At 44.4% G+C, this 21,472-nt stretch overlaps 1 protein-coding gene across 10 annotated transcripts in view; it reads right to left on the bottom strand.

Annotated features, from left to right (window-relative positions):
• Positions 1-37: 37 nt before the first annotated feature.
• Positions 38-21,472, bottom strand: part of KMT2A (lysine methyltransferase 2A) — a 76,002-nt gene continuing 54,567 nt past the window's right edge. For 9 of the 10 annotated variants that reach the window (XM_089915627.1, XM_089915628.1, XM_089915629.1 and 6 more), the window contains 10 exons: positions 17,129-21,383; positions 16,147-16,227; positions 14,712-14,776; positions 13,456-13,626; positions 12,541-12,615; positions 7,359-7,537; positions 7,093-7,196; positions 5,962-6,045; positions 5,415-5,544; positions 38-4,963 (listed from right to left, as the gene is read on the bottom strand). In XM_089915627.1, coding sequence (XP_089771753.1) covers positions 4,688-4,963; positions 5,415-5,544; positions 5,962-6,045; positions 7,093-7,196; positions 7,359-7,537; positions 12,541-12,615; positions 13,456-13,626; positions 14,712-14,776; positions 16,147-16,227; positions 17,129-21,383 — 5,420 coding nt within the window. In that variant the 3' untranslated portion in view covers positions 38-4,687. The remainder of the gene's footprint in view (positions 4,964-5,414; positions 5,545-5,961; positions 6,046-7,092; positions 7,197-7,358; positions 7,538-12,540; positions 12,616-13,455; positions 13,627-14,711; positions 14,777-16,146; positions 16,228-17,128; positions 21,384-21,472) is intronic. The other variant, XM_089915631.1, reaches the window with a different exon arrangement.

The raw sequence follows: 21,472 nt of genomic DNA, 5'->3' as shown, positions 1-21,472 counted from the left end.
TCCACCTCAGCCGAAGCCAAAAGAAAGTTCAACCATGTGCAGCAATAAACTTGACATGTTTATTAATTAAACTATCACTTAAATAAAAAAAAGTGCATAGAAAATAAACATGTTTAAAAACTCCTTTTTTTTTTTACAACTATGTACACTTTTTACTTTTACATTCAGTCTTTCGTAGACAGCTTTCAGCATTATTATTTTTTGAACTATTAAAGTATTTTCCTTCATCCCTGTCACAGGGAGTTAACACTGATGGACTTTAGACACATTTTTTTTCCTTTATTTTTCTCTTTTTCTCTAACCAGAAGCTTGGAAGAACACAAGGAAAAAAAAACCCGAAAGATCTGTTATACATGATCAAGTTGTCAAGAAATGTCTTATCTCTAGAAAAGAAGCTTGTCATCTGTTGAGCTTTTGAAACAATTATTCAACTACCTGTATTTACTAAAGAGACTGTTAAAAGTTCAATAAAAGAAACACCACAAGTCTATTTTCTTGGCTGAAAGACAGAACTAGAGAACCTCGGAACAAGATACCAGGAAAGCACAGAGCACAATTTTCCCCTAAATGCAGGTGGTAACCCCAACATTCATAACCAAAAGGAGAGAAACAAGGAGTACAGGTACTGACTGGCAACATTCACAGGCAGAAAAAATCCAGGTGACACCATTTCTGCATTTCCCTCTGATCCCAGAAATGGACTGTTCCGCCATCCCCTTAGGATGGGTTCCCCCCCCCCATTGGGCGGGGGGAATCAGAGGAGCGCCAGACTGACATTTTCCTGCCACTACTAGCAACTGTAACACAATCCTTATCTATAGTGTTAAGAGAATTAAAAGCCATGGACTGAACTAGGCTTTGTTACATGGTGCATTACTATATTAGTTCCTATATATATATCATATTTATATTTATTTGAAAACCAAAACAAAAAAGTTGCAAGTTTTCAGAGTGTGAGACTTGACTGGTATTCATGATTCGGCACAAAACCATCTGCTAGATAACCTTGTATTGCTTTAAAATGAAGGAAATGAAACATAAAATTACACCCAGCCCTTTGCAATGACCCGCTTTTCCTTTAAAAAAAAAAAAACCCAAAAAAAACACAACTTGATTTCTATTTTAAAAAATCCCAAATCAAACTTAACATCTGACAAGGTTTTGACCTTTAGTATTTTCAGATATTTGATTGAACGACAGTCCTTTAGAAAGATACATTCATTAAAAGGTTTTTTTTTTGTTTTTTTGTTGTTGTATTTTTTTTTTTTTTTTTTTTTTTTTAAATCAAGGGAGCTGCATGGTGCTCACGGCATTGGCCGGGGGTTTGACAGAGGCAAGCGGGGTGGTGGAGTGGATCCCGGCAAAGGAGTCTGGTTGAAAACGTATATGTAGCTGCCAGGGCTTCCCCCTTGATTCTTGTCATTGGTCTAAAAACAGGAGGGGCCGGGCTGGAGGTGGCGGACGGTAATGGAGGGAGCCAAGGGACCAAGTTCCGGCCAAAGGGTCAGCGCCATGCAGCTATTCTGGTTACACAGTTGTCACTGGCCACCAGGAAATGCAGCCACGACAGGTTCTAGCAGCGAAGCTGTGAGCTGGCTCTGTCACTGAGAACTGACCAGGTTTGCAGCTGTTACTCCCTTCGGGATGCCCCTTAGGGGATTCTTGGGAATGACCCACCACAGTTCCTCAGTCTGCACTTTTGTGCGGAGATTCCCTTGGTCACTTTCAAAAGAAACTCGGAGGTGTTTTGGAGATAGCTATGCTTTTTTTTTTTTTTTTTTTTTGCCTTCTTTCCCTCTTGTAGGGAAACCTTAGCTTATTCCCCAAGTTGCTGGCAGGTACGCTGAATTTTGGCAATGGACTCAAGGCTGAGCTCTAAGAGGAATTCCTCATTTCCGCGGTTGACAGGGAGTGGAAAGGCAAGGCAAACCATCTGCAGCTGGCAGGAGAAGGAGAGCTGGGGGTTCCTCCCCTGGCCTCAGGGTTTGGGACTGGTAGAAAGAGCTGAGGAGGGGCTCACAGTACAGCACGGCCTAGCAGGGCGGTAACTAGGTCTATTTAGCTGAGTTTCCCCCACCCCCGACTGGCCTTTGGGTCTTTCTCAAGGTGAATTCATGACCCATCAGTGCATTAATCATTTCAGTAACAAATGCAGCTTAAGGTATTTTTCTTTAAAAAAAATAGGAATAAAAGGATTTACAAAAAAACCTCACACAGTGCAATAATAAAGGAAACCAGACACTAGTGGAACCCCTTGGGCCACTGTATCTTGTCACGGGCAAAAGGAGGAAGGGAGGTGAGGTCTGGGTAGAGTGCTTTTCCCCAGTCCCCTGCTGGCACTTCTCCACGATGACAGGGAGTCTCTGCCTTCCTGGCCACAGTGCTGGGCTCCTTGCATGACAGTGAAAACAGTGACAGTGTTCCAGCAGAGCCACCAAAGTTCTTAATTAAGGTCACGGAAGAACAGGGAGCCCAGGATGGAAGGCACAGCAGAGCCACGAGTCCCGGGGCAGAGAGCGCTGGGCTGAGTCGTATTGCTTCGCTAGACTTCCTTCCGTAGAAATGGGCTTCTCGAGGCGAGAAAAGGTGCCTCGCCCTCCACTGGACTACACTGCTCTGAAACCTTGTAGCTGACAGAGGCAGAGGAGAATCTGCTTTATCGTGAGTGGTCAGACTGTGCTTCAGTTTCAACGGGCTGCCCCAAAAGAGGGCCCAGGGGGATCCGGGGGGGTCTTTGCAGGCATGAGGACTTGGTGGGCAGAGGGAGAGGGAACGAGGTGACCCACGAGGCAGATGGTGATGGAAGATGTCAGGTTGCCATTCCGCTTGGTTGCTAGCTCTGAAGCAGGAAAGACGAGGGAAGTGTAGGTTCCCACCTCTCAGCACTGAGCTGCGCCAGAAAGGAGAGAGACAGGGCAGGAAAGAGGAGAAGAAACTGCTGTGTCGAGATCCTACCGCAGCCTTTTCAGGAGCTTCGATTTGGGAAGGAGGGGAGTGGCCCGATGGAGTTGGGGGGACCTTCCTTTGCCATTTATTGTCAAAGAGCAAACCCAGGAAACGTTTATGTCAACAGGGCACAAACAAGCTACACATTAAGCAACAAAAAGTACACCTTCCAGGGGGAAGTTGGGCAGGAAAAACCAGACTTTGTGTGTTCAGCTGAATATTTTCTCTAACTTCATCCTATGAAAATAAAAAATTATTAAAAACCGATCTTCTTTTAAATTAGGATAATACCGCGGTTTAAAAAATAGCCTTGTCATAAGTGCTTCTCCCTATGAAGTGCTTCTCATAGAAAAATATACAAAATATATTTACATTTATAAAACCTTAAATAGTAAACTGTAAACAGAACAGAGTAAAATCCAATGACTTAATTTAACAGGTTCAGGACACTGTCTTGGGGAAAGGAAGAGAAGAAACATTTGATGCTGTTTTGACCACATCCTAGGGAGTAATCAGGGCAGTAGTGTCATTTAATTTACTTTATCCACAGATTTTGTGCAGGTGGCAGAGTTCCCTCGATACAAGGTGGTCTAGTCCCCAAGTTTTGGGCCTTGAAATCTGATTAGTGTTCTGCCTTCAACTGGACACTGACCATTTAAAAATTAAGTCTTCCTATGTCTTAACAAGGGGAAAATAAAGTTATCACGTCCTAGGAATGGGGCCCAGGGGTTACCCTGGTTGTGATACTCTGGTGGTTGCATGATTCAACTCCTATTCAAATAATCTTCCTCTTCTAAAAAATCATGCTACATATATTTCTTTAAAACTCTCAGTGGAGTTTTATGAAAACGTCTCCAAATTCTGTCTGGTTATGGCCAATGGCTCCTGTCCACTTCCCCACTGGGAGTGCTTACAGGCTCAGGGAACGTTTTGTAGGCACATCCTATGCCCAACAGGGAGTGTCCTCGAGCAGGGAGTCACTCTCCCCTACCACCCAGAGAGCACGGGAAAGCAGTGGGATGCAGAACGGGGGACGAGAAAAGTGGAGTGAAGAGAAGGAATGAGAGGGAAGCCGCTCCTATTGTCTAGGAAGGTGACTGTCTGAGATAAGGCTCATGGGGGTAACACTCCCACTTACAGCCCACAGGCTCAACGTCTGGTAATGAACTGGCACAACCCCAAGACAGCCTTTGACACCAAAGGTGCTAAGAAATCCTGTCTCCCAACCAGAAGGGAACTCTCAAGTGGGAGCATCGTAGGGAAAACCACCAGACCGTCTCTGTTCAACACACGGCTACAGGCTGGGCCCGGCTGGCAACCAACCCCGCCCGCACTGGGGCTGTGCCTGACCCCTTGCTTACAGTGCTCTGGAAAGGCCAAGGCAAGGATGGCAACTTCTCTCTGAGGAGGTGCTCAGGCCCGATCTCCCAACATAACTAACCCTCTATAGGCTCCTTCCAGGCAAGTCTGCTAGGGACCCGTTTCCCGCTTTTTAACGGCACACAATCAGAGGGGCCCCAGCAGAAAGCCGATCGCGGATCTTTTCTTCGAGACCTCATCTCTCTCCAGGACTAGGATCACATGTATAATGTGAATATGGGACCTAAGGGAGCCCAGCCATCACGGAGGCCCCTCAACTGTGCCCACTCAATCCTGGAACTCCTGGCTGCTGGCAAAGGCCTTCGGCACTGTTTTGGAGGCCCTGGGTCCTAGTGCTCCAACAGTGGGGAGAAGAGCAGCTTTAGTTTAGGAACTTCCGGCATTTCTTGGCACCACAGTTGCAGGGTAGCTTGTTGCTGGCATCCTCAATGGGGAACTTATAGTCGTAAGTGAGTTCCTCCCCTCGGTAGATTTTGCGCATGGCAAAGATGACAATGTGCTTCTGCCCGTCGATATTAATAACCCGAGAGTAGCAGTTAGGCTCACATGAGTGATTGATGAAGCGGGCAGCGTTTCCGTGCATGGTGGCATCTACCACCTCGGAGTCATCGATCCGGAACATGTAGCAGCCGATGCCCTACGGGAAGGAGAGCGGAGAAGAACCTGTTACTTATTACAGCGCGGGCTTGACAACATTTCCCAACCTTTTTCTGATGTGACCTTAGCCACTGATGAACAGGTTCTTCTGGTAAAATTTCTGGATTTCTCCCATCTTTCAGGATGCTTCCATGACAAATTCCTAGATTACAGGCACTAGACTAGAGGTTTCTTAATGTCTCCACAGGCAAGAGAACTGTGTGCTTGTGATCCTGGGATCCATTCAGACAAACCTTCAGAGAGTATCTTTGTGTGCTAATCCCGAGAGTGGACTGGGCCCACTACAAATTCAGAGATGTTAAAATGTAAAAAAAAAAAAAAAAAAAGTCTAATTAGAATATACTAATTCTTCTGCAATCTAGGGATCATCTTTATAGCTGATGGCCCCTTTCTATAACGAGAGAACTGGGGAATGAAAGTGTGGAGCTCACCTTGCTGTCATAGTACTTCTCTCGCTTGTCAGTCTGTATGGAACGGATGACATTGCCAGCGTACTCAATCACCATCTCACCTGCATCGATGTTTCTCTTACAAAAAAGACCCCGGCCATGGATGGGAGACCTAGGACATAAAGATGGAAAAGACATCAGCTGCGGATTTTGCAAGTAAGGTTAAATGTGTGACTACATGAATACATGAATAAAATCTCCTGGCCTATTAGTTCCCCAGGAGAGACAGAGACCTGCAGAGAGTCTGCGCCCACCTGATTTGAGTGTATTAATCACCCCAATAAACAGCCAAGGATTAAAGATTTCTCCGTTCCAAAGCCCACCAGAAGCAGCAGTACTTTAAAGCTTACTGTGTTAAGTTCCTCGTTCAACACAAGGAGTTGCAGGGTCCCAGGGCATCAGGTTAAATTAGAAATATCGATAAAAACCTCACTTACTGAATGAAGGAGGTCACTCCAGCATTTGATCCACTTTGATTTTGGAAAACTTCATTAGTTTTCTATAATTCTTTCTACAATTTTAGCCATACCTGTAGACACCAACTGCCTCCTTAGAAGTCTTTTTTAAGTGCCGGAAACGCATGGGCATTGGCAGATCCATACTAGTTGCCCTCCTAAAGAGAGACGGTTCGTTATTAATGAATTCTCTTCAGGAAATCATCAGTTTTGAGTCTTGGATCAAAGGTTCCTAGAACGTAAGACTACACTATTCTGTGTGTTCAATCCCAAGCCTAACAAATGCCTTATAAAATGAGGCCTAAAATATAGTATGTTATATACGAAGTCTGTGGTGGTACATGCAAAGCTGACAGAGCACACTACAGTTAAAGAAAATAAAATATACATCTTACAGTTATTTGAATTTCTCCTCTAAAACACATTCCTCTCTCTTTGCCAGCCAGCTACTGTTACTTCAACACAAACTCTATTTCAGTCTTCTTAAATGTTATCTGGGAAATTGTGATCTAAGCAAAACTGCAACAGAGGGAAGCAAAGAGTATTTCTTTTTTTTATTTTATTTTTAAATTTTTTATTGAAGTATAGTTGATTTACAATGTTGTGTTAGTTTCTGGTGTATAGCAAAGTGATTCAGTTACATGTATATTCTTTGCGGAGCACAGGCTCCGGACGCGCAGGCCCAGTGGCCATGGCTCACGGGCCCAGCCGCTCCGCGGCATGTGGGATCTTCCCGGACCGGGGCACGAACCCGTGTCCCCTGCATCGGCAGGCGGACTCTCAACCACTGCGCCACCAGGGATAGCCCTATACGTATATTGTTTTTCACATTCTTTTCCTTTATGGTTTATTCCAGGACACTGAATATGGTTCCCTGTGCTATACAGTAGCACCTTGTTGTTTACCTATTTTATATACAGTAGTTTGTACCTGCTAATCCCAAACTCCTAATTTATCCCTATCAATCACCTTTCCCCTTTGGTAACCAAAGTTTGTTTTCTGTGTCTGTGAGTCTGTTTCTGTTTTGTAAACAAGTTCATTTGTAGCATATTTTTGATTCCACATATAAGTGATATGATATGGTATTTGTCTTTCTCTGACTCACTTCACTTAGTAGGATAATCTCTAGGTCCTTCCATGTGGCCGCAAATGGCATTTCACTCATAGAGAGCGTTTCTTAGGACCGCTCTCCACTCCAGACTTACCGAGCTGACTTCAGCTGCACCTCCTCCTCTTCCTCATCATTGGGGTTGTATTCAGGAGGCTGCCGGTGCTTAGAAGCCAGGAAGTTAAACATGTCAAATGCTGACTTCCTGGAGCCAAAAGATGAAAATATACTTAGAGAAATACTTTAATAGAACCAGTGAAGGACAGCGTTAACACTGGAAATCTCAAAGGTTAAGTGGGAAAATAATTATATCGTTAGATCATAAAATCAAGACCTCAAACTGCTTATGGAAAGGAAGAGAACTTGCCTCAGGTGGACTTCAGCCCTGGCCGAGCCATGAGGGTTCAGTGGAGGTTCATTGGCCTCCTCTGGTTTGTGGAAACGGAATTTGTAATTCCTACAGTGCTTGGCACCAGACAGTTGCTCAATCAGGAACACAACTGCATCGTGGAGAATCCCCAGCATCCTCAAACCGTTCACACCTGCAGGATCAAAGGCACCAGGGTAGTGAGGAGCCCAGCCAATAGGAAGCCACATACAACCACAGAAATGCCTAAGCTAGGGAATCACTCTGCCAGAGGCTGCTCAAGGGTGAATTATACTAAAGACAAGCTAGAAATTAACACTAGATAGCCATTAAAATGATGCGGATACAGATCCATCAATATGGAAAACACTCATGATAGATTAAGTGAAAAAAGCATGCCACCAATCTATGGACTATTTTCTATGTTCTCTATGTACACAGAAATGCTATATGTGTTATTTCATTTCATGGCATAATGACCACACCAGGCAGGAAGCGCCAGCTTCATCTCAAGGTAAGTAAACCTAGGCTCACACCCAAGGTCACGTAGCTACTGTGACAGGATTTGAACCTTGGTCTGTATAAGTCTAACTATGATCCCATTTTTGTTTACAGGTAATGGAGTAATAAGCTCACATGCACACAGGCACCTCACTAAAATTTGTAAGGAATGTTAGTGAACCCCTAACACAGAACTCTCTTCCGTGCTGTTACAGTGACCTTATGGAGAAATACACTCAATAGCCACTTTGTTTTACTCACTTAGTCTTATTCCATTAATGAGCATTTCTTATTTCTTTTTATTTAAAAAAAGACATTTATGTAAGTCTGCTGGCACAGATGGTGAAAGGCTTTCTAAAATGATTGGCTTCGGGACTTCCCTGGTGGTGCAGTGGTTAAGACTCTTGTGTTCCCAACGCAGGGGACCCAGGTTCAATCCCTGGTCAGGAAACTAGATTCAACATGCATGCCACAACTGAAAGTTTGCATGCCACAACTAAGGAGCCCACGTGCTGTGACTAAGACCCGGCGCAACCAAATAAATATTTAAAAAAATAATAAAAAAAAATAAAATGATTGGCTTCTTTCCTTAAAGGATGGGACACAGTAGTAATTGCCATACCTCTTTTTAACACTAGCAAATAGCTAGTTAAATAAATAGTATATATCACTTACAATTATTGTTTTTGGTATTAATAGATGCCAAAATAATAATGGCATCTATTGTGGACAAGATACTATTTCATAGGCATAACTGTGTTAGGATCACACATGCAATTCCAACAGATACACAGTTTGTGTTATAAAGCATATTTACAGAGATGTAACCCCAGTGTAATCTGGAGCCATATGCTATGGCTGGAAGGATATCCGTGTTTAAATGTTAACAATTACTTCTAGGAGGTGGGACCCCGTCCACCAATTTGTTATTGTGGTGATTAGCTTCTCCAAATTTTAGAATTCTACATCTTGTATACTTTTTTAAAAGAGGGGAAAGTTATTATCAGGTGTCTAATTTCCACTTCACTTACGAGAATCTCTAAGGGATATAATTTGGTTTTAGTGGCAAGCAGAAAGTTAAGTCTCCAGATAAGCAACATTCTTATGATCACAATCGTTGTTCCGATTAGAACTCAACCTATAAAAGTATAAAACACAAGTCGACAATAGAAGAGCTTGAAGTCATATAAGACAAGTGCAAACATTTTTTTTTTTTTTCTATACAACACTGATTTTCCCTAAGAATTCCTTCCTAGGAGTTTTAGATTGCTGTGGATTCCTAGGTAGAAAAAGCCATTAAAAAACATACTGAAGTGTATTTTCACAAAATTCATTTTAATGTTTAGGCTGAGTGTTCAACTCTAGGGTTCAACCTTCACTGCAGGGCTTACAATGAGATTGGACACTGTGTCAATAATGGGAAAAGAAAGATGAGTTACACATGGCCCCTGTTCTCAAGGAGCCCTTGGCAGAGTGAGGCAGATATGAACACAGGCCTCGCAATGTGAAAGCAACCAGATAAAGGTGTAGTATAAAGTACTACAACAGGGAACAATCTATTCTCGTGTGGGTCATTCACTTGTTCATCCAACAAATATTTACTGAGCACCTACTATATCTCTCACATTCTTTCCATCTCTCCACTGTGCCGGACAGAATCTTGGGAAAACAAAGGTGAACAAGACAGGAAGGTACCCGAGACAGAAAGGTCTCAGACTTTTTTTTAAAAAATAAATTTATGTATTTATTTTTGGCTGAGTTGGGTCTTTGTTGCTGCGCGCGGGCTTTCTCTAGTTGCAGTGAGCGGGGGCTACTCTTCGTTGCAGTGCACGGATTTCTCATTGCGGTGGCTTCTCTTGTTGCAGAGCATGGGCTCTAGGCACATGGGCTTCAGTACCTGTGGCTCGTGGGCTCTAGTGCACAGGCTAAGTAGTTGTGGCACGTGGGCTCAGTAGTTGTGGCTCGCGGGCTCTAGAGTGCAGGCTCAGCAGTTGTGGTGCATGGGTTTAGTTGTTCTGTGGCAGTGGGATCTTCCCGGACCAGGGCTCAAACCCATGTCCCCTGCGTTGGCAGGCGGATTCTTAACCACTGCGCCACCAGGGAAGCCCAGGTCTCAGCTTTAATGTCACAGAACCCTTGGACCCTTACCTAATACCATACATAAAGATTAACTCAAAATGAGTCAAGGACCTAAACGTAAGACCTAAAACTATAAAACTCTTAGAAGAAAACATAGGACAAAATCTTCATTACACTGAATTTAGCAATGATTTCTCGGATATGACATCAAAGGCACAGGTAACAAAAGAAAAAACAGACAAATTGGACTTCATGATGATTAAAAAATTTTGTGCATCGATACTATTTAAAAAAGCTAGTATTCAGTGATTTCTCTGAATTCTATCTCAAATCCCTTCAGTCAGGATAATGATCTTAATTTGGCATATTAGGGTACTTAAATAAATCATGTCAGGTTCATTACTTTATTTTTATTTTTTAATTTTTGGCTGCACCACACGGCTTGTGGGATCTTAGTTCCCCGATGAGGGAACTGAACCTGGGCCCTCGGCAGTAAGAACAGAGTCCTAACCACTGGACCGCCAGGGAATTCCCAGGTTCATTATTTTAATTAATCCTCACAACAAATTTTGAAGGTTGCATTAATATGCCCACTTAAGGAGATTAAGCCTTGAAGAAGTAAATTAGCTTGCACCTGAAATAATACTGATAGCAAAAGGGCAGAAATGGGACTTGAACTCAGTTTCTGTCTCCAGAGTTCATGGTTTCTAACCACCATTCCATGTGGCAGCAAAAGACATGGATAAATGAAAGCTATCTTTGTGCCGTTGGCAAAAAGGGCTGAGCTACTCAATTTGAGACTGAGAACGCTGAGCTTGGGATGCTGGTTTCCTCCAGGAGCAGAATCTTACACATATTATCAGTAATCATTTCAGAGTGACTCCTGGGAGAGGCCATGTACAAATTTAATTATAGTTCACCCAATGACTGCCACCGTTGGACAGAGCAGGACCTATGAACCATATTTTCCTGCCCCCAAAATATCTCCCTCACCAATCTAAAAAAAACAAAAAGCAAAAAAGACACTATCCAGAGTAAAAATGGAGGCAGCCCACAGAATAGCAGCAAATATTTGCAAATCATGTATCTGATAAGGGATTAATATCCAGAATACATAGAACTTCTAAAACTCAACAACAAAAAAACAACCTACCTGATGAAAATACAGACAAAGGACTTTGAATAAACATTTCTCTAAAGAAGATATATAAATGGCCAATAAGCACATGAAAAGATGCTCGACATCTCAAGTCATTAGGGATATGTACAGAAAACAATAAGTACTGGTAAGGATACGGAGAAATCGGAATTCTTGTGTACCATTCGTAGGAACGTAAAATGGTACAGCCACTGTAGAAAACAGTATGGTGGTTTCTCAAAAAAATTAAAAATAGCATCACCATATGATCCAGCAATTCCACTTCTGGGTATATACCCAAAAGAATTGAAAGCAAAGTCTTAAAGAGATCTCTGTACACCCATGTTCACAGCAGAATTATTAAAAAAAAAAAACAACAAAAATTTGGAAGCAATCCAAGTGCCCACAGATGGATCAACTGATAAAGTAAATGTGATACATACACACAATGGAATATTATTCAGCCTGAAAAAGGAAGTAAGTTCTGCAACATGCTACAGCAAGGATGCACCTTGAGGACATTATGCTGAGTGTACTAAGCCAGTCACAAGAGGACAAACACTGTATGATTCCACTTATATGAGGTACTTAAAACAGTTAAAAATCACGAAGACAGAAAGAATAATGGTGGTTACCAGAAGCTGGGGGAAGAGGAGAATGGGGAGTCATTGTTTAATGGATACAGAGTTTCAGTTTTACAAGATGAAAAATTATGGGGATGGATGGTGGTGATGGCTGCACAACAAGGTGGATGTATTTAACACCACTGAACTGTATACTTAAAAATAATTAAGATGAGATATGAGGATGTATGTACATGTATAGCTGATTCACTTTGTTATACAGCAGAAACTAACACACCATTGTAAAGCAATTATACTCCAATAAAGATGTGAAAAAAAATAAAAGAATAATTAAGACAGTAACTTTTATGTTATGTGTATTTTACCACAATAAGAGATATTCATCTGTAAAAGAAAAAAACGAATGAAGTACTGAGACAATGTTACAGTAGAGAGAAATCTTGAAAGCATCATGTTAAATGAAACAAGCCAGTCACAAAAGGCCACATATTATATGATTCATTTCTGTAGGAAATGTACAGAATAGGTACATTCAGAGAGACAGAGAATAGATTAGTGGCTGCCAGGCGCTAGGGCTGAGGAATGACTGCTAGTGGGTATGGGGCTTCTTTAAGGGATGATGAAAATGTTCTGCAATTACACAGTAGTGATGGTTTACACAACTCTGTGAATACACTAACAGCCATCGATTTGTATGCTTTAGATGGGTAAACTGTGTAGTGTAAGGTTTATATCTCAATAAATCTGTGAAAAATGATTTTTTTTTTAAAAAAAGGTTGATTTTTTTTTTTTTTTGGTGAAATCAACCCTGTAGCTTAGACCCACAAGTTACCAGAGGATACTGAGACAGGAGTAAAATGACCGCGGCAGCATTACCTGCAAACGAAAGCTGCTTTAGGCGGGCGTTTGACCGAGCCTCCTGGACTTTGTCTGTCAATGACTTCCAGGCATCTGTGAGGAAATAAGATAATTCAGTCAAACATCTCTTAATACCAATGATGTGAAAAGATCCCCTGCTAGAACAGCTTTTTGTTGTTTTCTTAGTTTAAGTCAGTTCAGTGAATAAGAAAGAAGCTGGGAAGGTGCCCCACCCAACTGTGCTCCTTTCTGTTGCAAAGGATACAGAAGCGGTGAGGAGGTTCCCACCTTCTGAAAATGACCCCTGCATCCTCAAAGCACTCACTTCCCCTGAGGGTAGTCCAGGTCCCAAGCCTGAATGTGTGGTATTAACTCTACTCCCTGTACTGCTAACCAAAACAATACCAGCACTAACGGTTAACCAGGACTGTGGGAAGGAGATCACAACCTCTCAGTTCCTTACAATTAAGGGGTGTAACTAGAAAACCTTTACACTCCCTTCCAGCTCTAACCTAAGAGTCTACGATCTCTTCCTATCTGTTGGATTTTCCCACACTCCACACTCAATACATCTTATGCAGAATGTGTACACTCAAACTAGTTATTTTTTTGTTCTCCTCACATATGTTTTTTTTTTTTTCAGTCACCCAGGCCGGAATCTTCGGAGGCATCTTTGAGTCCTCTCTCTCTACCCTCTATATCCAAGCAGTCATGAATGTGTCTGTTCTTCTCTCCTTTCCTTTCTTCTTCTACTGGAAGTGGGCTTTATTACCTGACATCTCTATTGCAGTAATACTCTCACTAGTGGTCTCTTGCCTTCTAGTGTCTCCAATTCAATCTATCTCATATGCAGCTGCTCACATAAATGGTACTACTGCAGCCCTAGCTGAGCAGAGCCTGTGCTGTTGGGCTGACCTAATTTAATCCACTCACCTTCGATACTTTCCGCACAGATCTGAAAGCCATCGTCACTTGAAATTTCAAAAACAAGTCCTTTTTTGGGCTTTTTCTCAGCAATGCTTTCCTTCCGCTTCTGTTCTTGCTGGAGCCAAAGCATCAGTGGAGAGCTGAAATTACTTTCTTCTTCTTCCGCTGTCTTAGGTTCTGTGAGGGAGAAAATAGATAGGGGCCAAAGTGGATGCCATAGCAAACACTTACTGAGGACTTTATGCACGTTTTATCTCCAAGCCTAACGACATTACACAGCTGGTTTTATTACTCCCACTTACAGATAACAAACCTGAGGTTCAAAGAGGTGGAGCAGCTTGCCTGACGTTATAGCTAGGAAGTGACCAAAACTAGAATTTTTTTTTTTTTTATGTGAAGTTATGCTGTCTCTCTGGTAGTTTCTGGTATGACAATCTGACAGTTTTCCAATAAGTAATTGCCCTCAACAGAGTCAAAGCTAAAAAATAACGATGGTTAACATGTATGAAACACTACATATGAGGCACTCTTCTAGGAACTTCCTGTATTAACTCAGATAAACCTCACAACAATCCAATGAGGTAGGTGAGAAATGATCTAAACTTTAAAGGTGAGAAAACTGAGGCAGAGAGAGGTTAAGCAGCCCATGTTCATAGAGCTAGTAAGTGGTAAAGCTGGGATTTCAACCTATTTGACTGCAGAGTCTGTACTCTCAGCCACCACCCCTCACACTGCCTTCTTACAGAGACGTATCAATCCTCTCCAGGAATCAGCAAAATCAGCAGAATGTGACTGCATCCCAAATCGTATGGCTAAGCATTTTCTCTGCCTGGTTTTCTTCTGGGAATCCCCTCAACGGAAAAGGACAAAGTCTTATATCCAGAGTTCTCTAGTCTTGAAGTGACTAGTTGTTTACTGATGAAATTCATCAGGACAGAAGTGCTATGGAGATGTATCTGGAGCCATAACCTAAATCTGGCTATATTATATAATAAAAATGGTTCTTGGTCTTCACTAGTGACAACTAAAGGATGAAGACAGCTTGTTGTGAGCTATTTCAGTCACACTGCTGTTACAGCAAACAGAGCAGAAGAGTATTTATAGGTTTTAGTTTCGTGCCCTTTGGCCAATCACTTAACATCTTTAGCGCTTTGGCTTTTTTTTTTTTTTTTTAATCTAGAAAATCAGTAGGTAGAGAAGGTGACTTTTACAGTACTTCTGGCTTGGAAATTCTGATTCTAACCCGTTACCCACCCACATACCTGAATTTTCTTGTTCATCTGCTGGATTCTGTGTTGTCTGAATCTCAGGAAGAACAGCCACTTGCCTACATGAAAAGAAAACCAAATGTGAGATGTAACACCAGCTAGTTCTTCAATTCAAAGATAAAAACTGTCCACAATCTACCATACAGCTGTATCAGTTATACAAAACCACCACTAGACATGAACCACAGGATGCTTTGTGAGCAGCCTGTTGAATGAACACACCACCACACTACTGTAAGATACATAACATCAACTATCTTTTGTGAGATTCTCTCCCAAACATTTGACATGAAGTTTCTGCTTTTGGAGTTGTAGACTGTGTCCTTAAAATTCTTCTCATACCCTTAACTGTTAGAAAAAAATAAAAGGACGCTTGTTAGAAGCAGTTCCGGAGTTCCTTAAGTGAATTAGCTGGTTTAATTAAAAACAAAAGCTGGGCTTCCCTGGTGGCGCAGTGGTTCAGAATCCGCCTGCCGATGCAGGGGACGCGGGTTCGTGCCCTGGTCCGGGAAGATCCCACATGCTGCGGAGCGGCTGGGCCCGTGAGCCATGGCCGCTGAGCCTGCGCGTCTGGAGCCTGTGCTCCCGCAACGGGAGAGGCCACAGCAGTGAGAAGCTCGCGTACCGCCAAAAAAAAAAAAAAAAAGGAGCCTGCATGATGAACCAGTAAATCATACGTATTTTCACCTTTTACAATTAAATAGATCCTGCAAACAATTCAGATGCAGATCAAGAGGGAACTAGTTAAATAAATTACTGTAGGTCTACACAACAGAACTGGAGGCAGCCATTAAAAAATGAAGTGGCATAGAGATATGTGCACAATACAATAGCTGAAAAAAAAACAAGTATAGAACAGTATGTACGGCATTATTTATTTTATGTAAAAGGTATATACGGGGGCTTTCCCTGGTGGCGCAGTGGTTGGGAGTCCACCTGCCGATGCAGGGGACACAGGTTTGTGCCCCGGTCCGGGAGGATCCCACATGCCGCGGAGCGGCTGGGCCCTTGAGCCATGGCCGCTGAGCCTGCGCGTCCGGAACCTGTGCTCCCCAACGTGAGAGGCCACGACAGTGAGAGGCCCGCGTACCACACACACACACACACACAAAAAAAGGTATATACATATTCAAATGTACACCATGCATATCTGTATGCATAGAAATGTTGGTATGAATGAAAACAAATTACAAGCAACAATTACCTCTAGTAAATAAATTGGGAACAGGGTAGGCAGGAAGAACGTGGAACCGTTACCCATTATTTAAATAACTCTGTGGGTTTTTTTTTTCTTTACAAGCATGTATTAATTCCATTAAAAAAACTTTGGCCAAAAAAAAAAACAAAACACAAATCAGGAAGGACTATTTTCTAAATGAGGTGGACAGAACTGAGTGCTTCACCTCAGGGAACTAAGTCTTACACTTACCCTGCAGGCTGCCCACACTCTTTCTGTGGTGACTGCTCCACGTTAGCTATATCCTGCTGCTCAGCCTCTGCTCCTGGGGCCCTGGAACAGAATCATTTGTATCTTTTCAAGAAAAACAACAGTAAATATGTACCCAACAAGGAGGTCAGTCTAAAGAAGACTCTAACAGGATCTGATAAAATTTATGGGCTGAGAAAAGTAACCTGTGGTGATACGGGTTAGACAGTGGTTACCTTGGGGGGTACTGACTAAGAGAGGGCACCAGGAGCCTTCTGGAAGACTAGAAATCTTTTGTTATGATCTGAATGGCAGCTACATGGATGCATACCTAGGTAAAAATTCACTTTGTGTACTTTATGTATATTTTAATGAAAATGTTTCAGAAAAGGACACCATGAGATCTACAACAGGTGGTTTTGCCCTCCAGACAGGAATAATCATCCCTTAGTATCCTAACTAAGCCTCAGCGAAAAAGAAACAGGCGCAAACAGCAGCACTGTTCTAAGTCAGAGCAAAGAGCAATGAAAGACGTGGTTCTGGGCTTCCCTGGTGGCGCAGTGGTTGAGAGTCGGCCTGCCGATGCAGGGGACACGGGTTCGTGCCCCGGTCCGGGAGGATCCCACATGCCGCGGAGCGGCTGGGCCCGTGAGCCATGGCCGCCGAGCCTGCGCTTCCGGAGCCTGTGCTCCGCCAAGAGGAGAGGCCACGACAGTGAGAGGCCCGCATACCAAAAAAAAAAAAAAAAAAAAGATGTGGTTCTATCCAAGGGACCAACTGCCAACGGATGGAACTAAATTTTACTCTATAAATCAGCACTGTGAGGGGAAAAAAAAAAAAAAAAGAAAATCAAATCAAAGCCCAGAAAACCCAAGTAATGCAACGTGGGCAGAGGTATGTCCCTCCCAGAAGACCACTTCAACAGCCTCTAATCCAGAGCATGAAACCCCTCAGACCCAGCAGAGCCAAGGTCTGCATCTCTCACCCTGTGACTGAGGTCAGGGGTGTCGTGTTGGCTTCTTGGTCTGGAATGTGTGCTTCAGAAGAACTGGTCCGCAAGTGGGAAACTTTGTGCTTCTTGCCACCCCCTTTGTCCAAGGGCAGCTGAATCCGTTTGATTTTTGGTTTGGGTTTCATGGGCCCCGGCACTGAGGGACTTGCTGACTGCTGTCCAGAGGACGGAGAGCCCCCAGGAGAGGTGGAGCTGGCTTGCATAGCTGAGGATAAAGCCTTATTCTGCTCCAGCCCCATGCTATTAGGAGCATCTACCGTCTGGGTAAAGTTGGAGCCCTGGGTCCCTGGAGCAGAATCAAGATCCTGCTGGGAAGAGAGAATCCCGGTTTTGCTGGCGAGGAGCTGGTTCACATGCTGGAGCTGATAGTGTTCTTCCGCTTCCCCTGAAGGCGAAGCAGCTGTTATGCCCGCAGTCTGAGTCGAGGGGAGCACACAGATGCTAGATGCTGCCGTCATTGCAGCAGTAGCGGGAGTCTGTGACGTCCCCAGTTGTGGAAACATTCCTGAACTTGGCGGTAAAGCCACAGGCTGGTCTTGAATCCCCAGGCTCTGCTGGCTGGCTTTGATTAAAAGATTGCTTATGGAGCCGATATCTGGGCTACCAAGCAACCTCGGGTTGGTTAACGCGACATGCCCTGGAACGGACGCGCTACTTGTAGGGGCGGTTGTAGTTTGCATGGATACAACGTTCAAGACGGAGGAACCGGAGGCCAAGCCAGACACAGGCCCTGACGTGAGGTGGCCGGTATCCTGGCTCATGGTGGCTGCACCCGCCGCCGGGGCAGCAGTTCCTCCCACACTCTGCGGTAACAGGGGCGCCTGTTCAAAATACATGATGCCGGACTTAGACCTTTTTATGATGTTGGGGACAGTTCGGTGAGATGAAGTATTAAGTGACCCCAAGTCTAACAGATTGGGATGATTTGGAAGCTGGGAGGGTGTGAAGTTAATCAATGTCATGTTGGAAACCACGTCGGAAGGGGCGATGTTTGAAGGGGTGCTAGAGGGAGCGAGTTTTTTATTCTTTCGGGTCTGCAGGCGAGATATGGGTCTTTTCTTGAGTCCAGAGGATGGAGTGGCCACTGTGGTACTGAGATCTGTCCTCTGGCTGGCTTCTGAGACCAAAAGCTGGGGATCTGGAGGAGGCTGGACCCCGATAAGCAGGCCTGAAGGAGGACTGTTGATGTTTGGTGGGAAGCTACTCTGAGTAGCTGCAGGGAAGGAATGTAAGTGCTGGTGATGAGGCATGGGGAGCAATCCTTTGCTAGCAGGAGGGAATAAAGCCTGGGAAGTCGGCAGGCTTGGACTGAGTCCTGTGGTTAAGGTGAGACCACTTCCCATGGGCCCCAATACTGACGTGTTTGTCTCCATCACACTGGGTGCAGAACTAACAGAAGAGGTCAGCTGGATTTTTTGGGTCACTCCATTCGGAAGAGTCTGGAGAACATAAAGTGGCTGCATGTTCTGGTTAACGACAATGAGTTTCTCGGTGGCTGGTTTCAGGTGGGGCGGAGTGGTCTGGACAGCGGCATTAGAAATCTGAGACGGGCCAGGGCTATCGGTAGAGTTGGGCACGTATTTCTGGTTCTGGATAGGAACGGTAGGGGAAACAGGTACCTGAAGGCCAGGGGTGCTACTATTTCTAGTTAAATCCTGATTGTTGCCATGACCTTGCTCCACCGAACCACAAGGAGGGCTGGAGATGTGGTCTGCATCCATGTGACCTTGGATAAAGTGGTCAGGAGTCATGTGGCCTTCAGGGCTGGGATCTACTCCTGGACTCAGCAGGGAGGAGTCACCTTCAGAGGAGGCCACAGATTTTTCTGGGATGGTTCCTCTCTTCTCTCCTGAGTCTGAGATTACAGCTAGCCTACTGGGGTTCTGGCTCGGGACAGTGGGACTCCGGGTGGTCAGGACAGAGAGGTCTGACGGCAGCTCTAGTGGCAACTCGAACTGCTCCTCTGCTGAGATGGAGGAAGAGACACTGCTGTCCACGGCTTCCGTCGTCGGCAACTGCTGAGAAAACACTTCGAAAAGACCCATGTCTTTTTCACGATTACTATCAAGACCCAAACCTTCACCAAGATTCAGGAGTTCCGACGAAGAGGACTCTGGGCTCTCACCCAAAGCCTGCATGGACGGAGTATTCTTCAGTACAAAGTCCATAATGTCTGACGGCAGGATGTTCCCACAGTCGTCACTGTTGTTGTTGTCTGAATCCGATTTCAGGAGCTCAGTATTATAGGTGTCCAGTAAGTTTTTGTCTGAGGGGGTGCTTGTGTGGACCCTGCGGCTTGACTCCAGTGAGCTGAGCTGAGCTTCCAAGGAATCCTGTCCCTGTGTTTTTACTCTGCTCACAGCGTGGCAGTTATCCATCTTTGGCTCATTTTTGTGGCCCACAGAGCTCTTAATGACGTGCTCTTTCTCACCAGTGTCTTCAGGCCGATCCATCTTCAAGTTCTCTGTTCCGTTCTCTTTACTGTTTCTTTTTGGGATCTGGCTGCCTTTCCTCGTTGTGGCTGTGACGCTAGTATCACTCTCTGTCCCATCGTCAACACCATCCAACTGTGAGATTTTTGGGAGGTCACATTGCTCCTCCTCCCGAAATAAATTATGGGGTGTCAGCCGTTCCTCTCCACCTGAAGAAATCACTGTCCTGGTGAAATTGTAATAGTATAAATCGTCTTCGTCGGAAGTGCTCAAGTCATCGGCCCCGTCCACCTGTCCTTCGGCGGATCTCTTGCCTCGCTTCTTCCCAGTTGAGCTGCTGTAAAACGGAATGTCTTCTTCGCCATAGGACCTTACTCCATAGAGTGGGGTGAGCCCAAAGAACATGTTAGAACGTGCCCGGGCACTGCGACGGGGGTATCTCCTCTTGAAAGAGCCATCCTCCTGAGGTTTGGGGCCATCTGGAAGCATTAGGTTTCTGTCCTGTCTGTCCTGTACTGGAAGATTCTGATAGTTATTACTTTGAGAATCCTGGGATGAGGTATTATTCGGGCTTGCTTGGGCGACTGGACCATCTCCTGGACCTTCGGAAGTGGAAACTGGTTCTGTTGGAGATGCTGACTCTATCTGCAAAGGGGAAAGAGGACTACTTTCTTTTAGGGTATTCTTGGACTGACTCTCACCCTCCATTTTTAGAGGTGTCAGTGTTACTTTGACTGTGCGTTTCCGGGGTGTCTGTAATTCCTTGGCAGACCCTTCTACTTGCATGGATGGAGCTTTGGGGACTCCTGGAATAGAATGGACTTTGTCCCCAGTCTTATCAGAGGAGACATTATTACATGGTCGTTGCCCCATGAAGTCAGGAGGCAAAACTTCATCAACAAACTCTGGCTTTAGGTTTCCTTCCTCACCAGTTGCCACCTGACCAGGTTCCAAAAAAGATTTACTGGAATGCTTTTCTTTGAACATTTCTTTAGAAGATTTTTTCCCTTTCTGTCTCCTGTCCCTGGAGCTGGATCCCACATGTTCGTTGATGATGGACGATCTGTTGCTCACTCCAGATAGCTTCAAGGTTTTGACTTCAGTATCTTCATCGGGAGGGGAGTTTGCTGACTGGTTGGAATCTGTCTGTTGGTCTCGATCATTCCTCTGCCCTCTCAAATGGAGTGGCGGGAACGGGAGGGCCTCTTTAGAAGAAAATGGCACTGAAGACAGTTCAGCAAAAGTGCCCGTTTTACTAACATTTAATTCTCCAGCTGTTGCATTATGAACCTGTGGGGCCAGTTTCGGAAGGCCAGGGTAAGCCACATTATGTGCCGATCCCTCTGAGTTCTTGGAACTCGGCATTTTGGTCTTCTCTCCCTTCGAAGAGGAGCTCTTGGATGTTGAGTCTGAAGCACTGGAATGCTTCATTTCTGAAGATGAAGAGCCATCGAAGTGACTGGTTTTAGTGCCCATAGTAACTACCGTCCTTTGCAGATGTGAAGAGGTGGGAGTGTTCTGCCCTAAATTAGTGTTAGAATTCAGTGGCCCTAAGACATGATCAACCGCTTTGGCACTTGACTCGAGATCTGCAGCGGTCCCTACGGTGGCGACTGAGGAAACACTGTTCCTGGAGTAAGCGCTCCCAGTTCTCATTGGAGACATTATCCGGAGTTTAGACCGCTGGGGTGACAGGGAAGAAGTACTGTGACGCCTGGAGCCAATGCTTCGAAGTCCAGAGGAGAGTAAAGGGTCACCCACTGTGACTATCTCATGAGTGGTTGGGGTAGGGCTTCCTAAACGAGAGAGAAAGTAATAAAGTCCATTACAGATCGGACACATGTGCTATACCGCTGGTTTCAATGACTTGGCTAGGTATGTTTAC

Source organism: Delphinapterus leucas, chromosome 7 (genome assembly GCF_059928025.1).
Source record: "Delphinapterus leucas isolate spDelLeu-1000000601 "Yukka" chromosome 7, BTC_Dleu_Yukka2, whole genome shotgun sequence".
Classification (NCBI taxonomy): Eukaryota; Metazoa; Chordata; class Mammalia; order Artiodactyla; family Monodontidae; genus Delphinapterus; species Delphinapterus leucas.
This window is presented reverse-complemented; position numbering and strand designations above follow the sequence as displayed.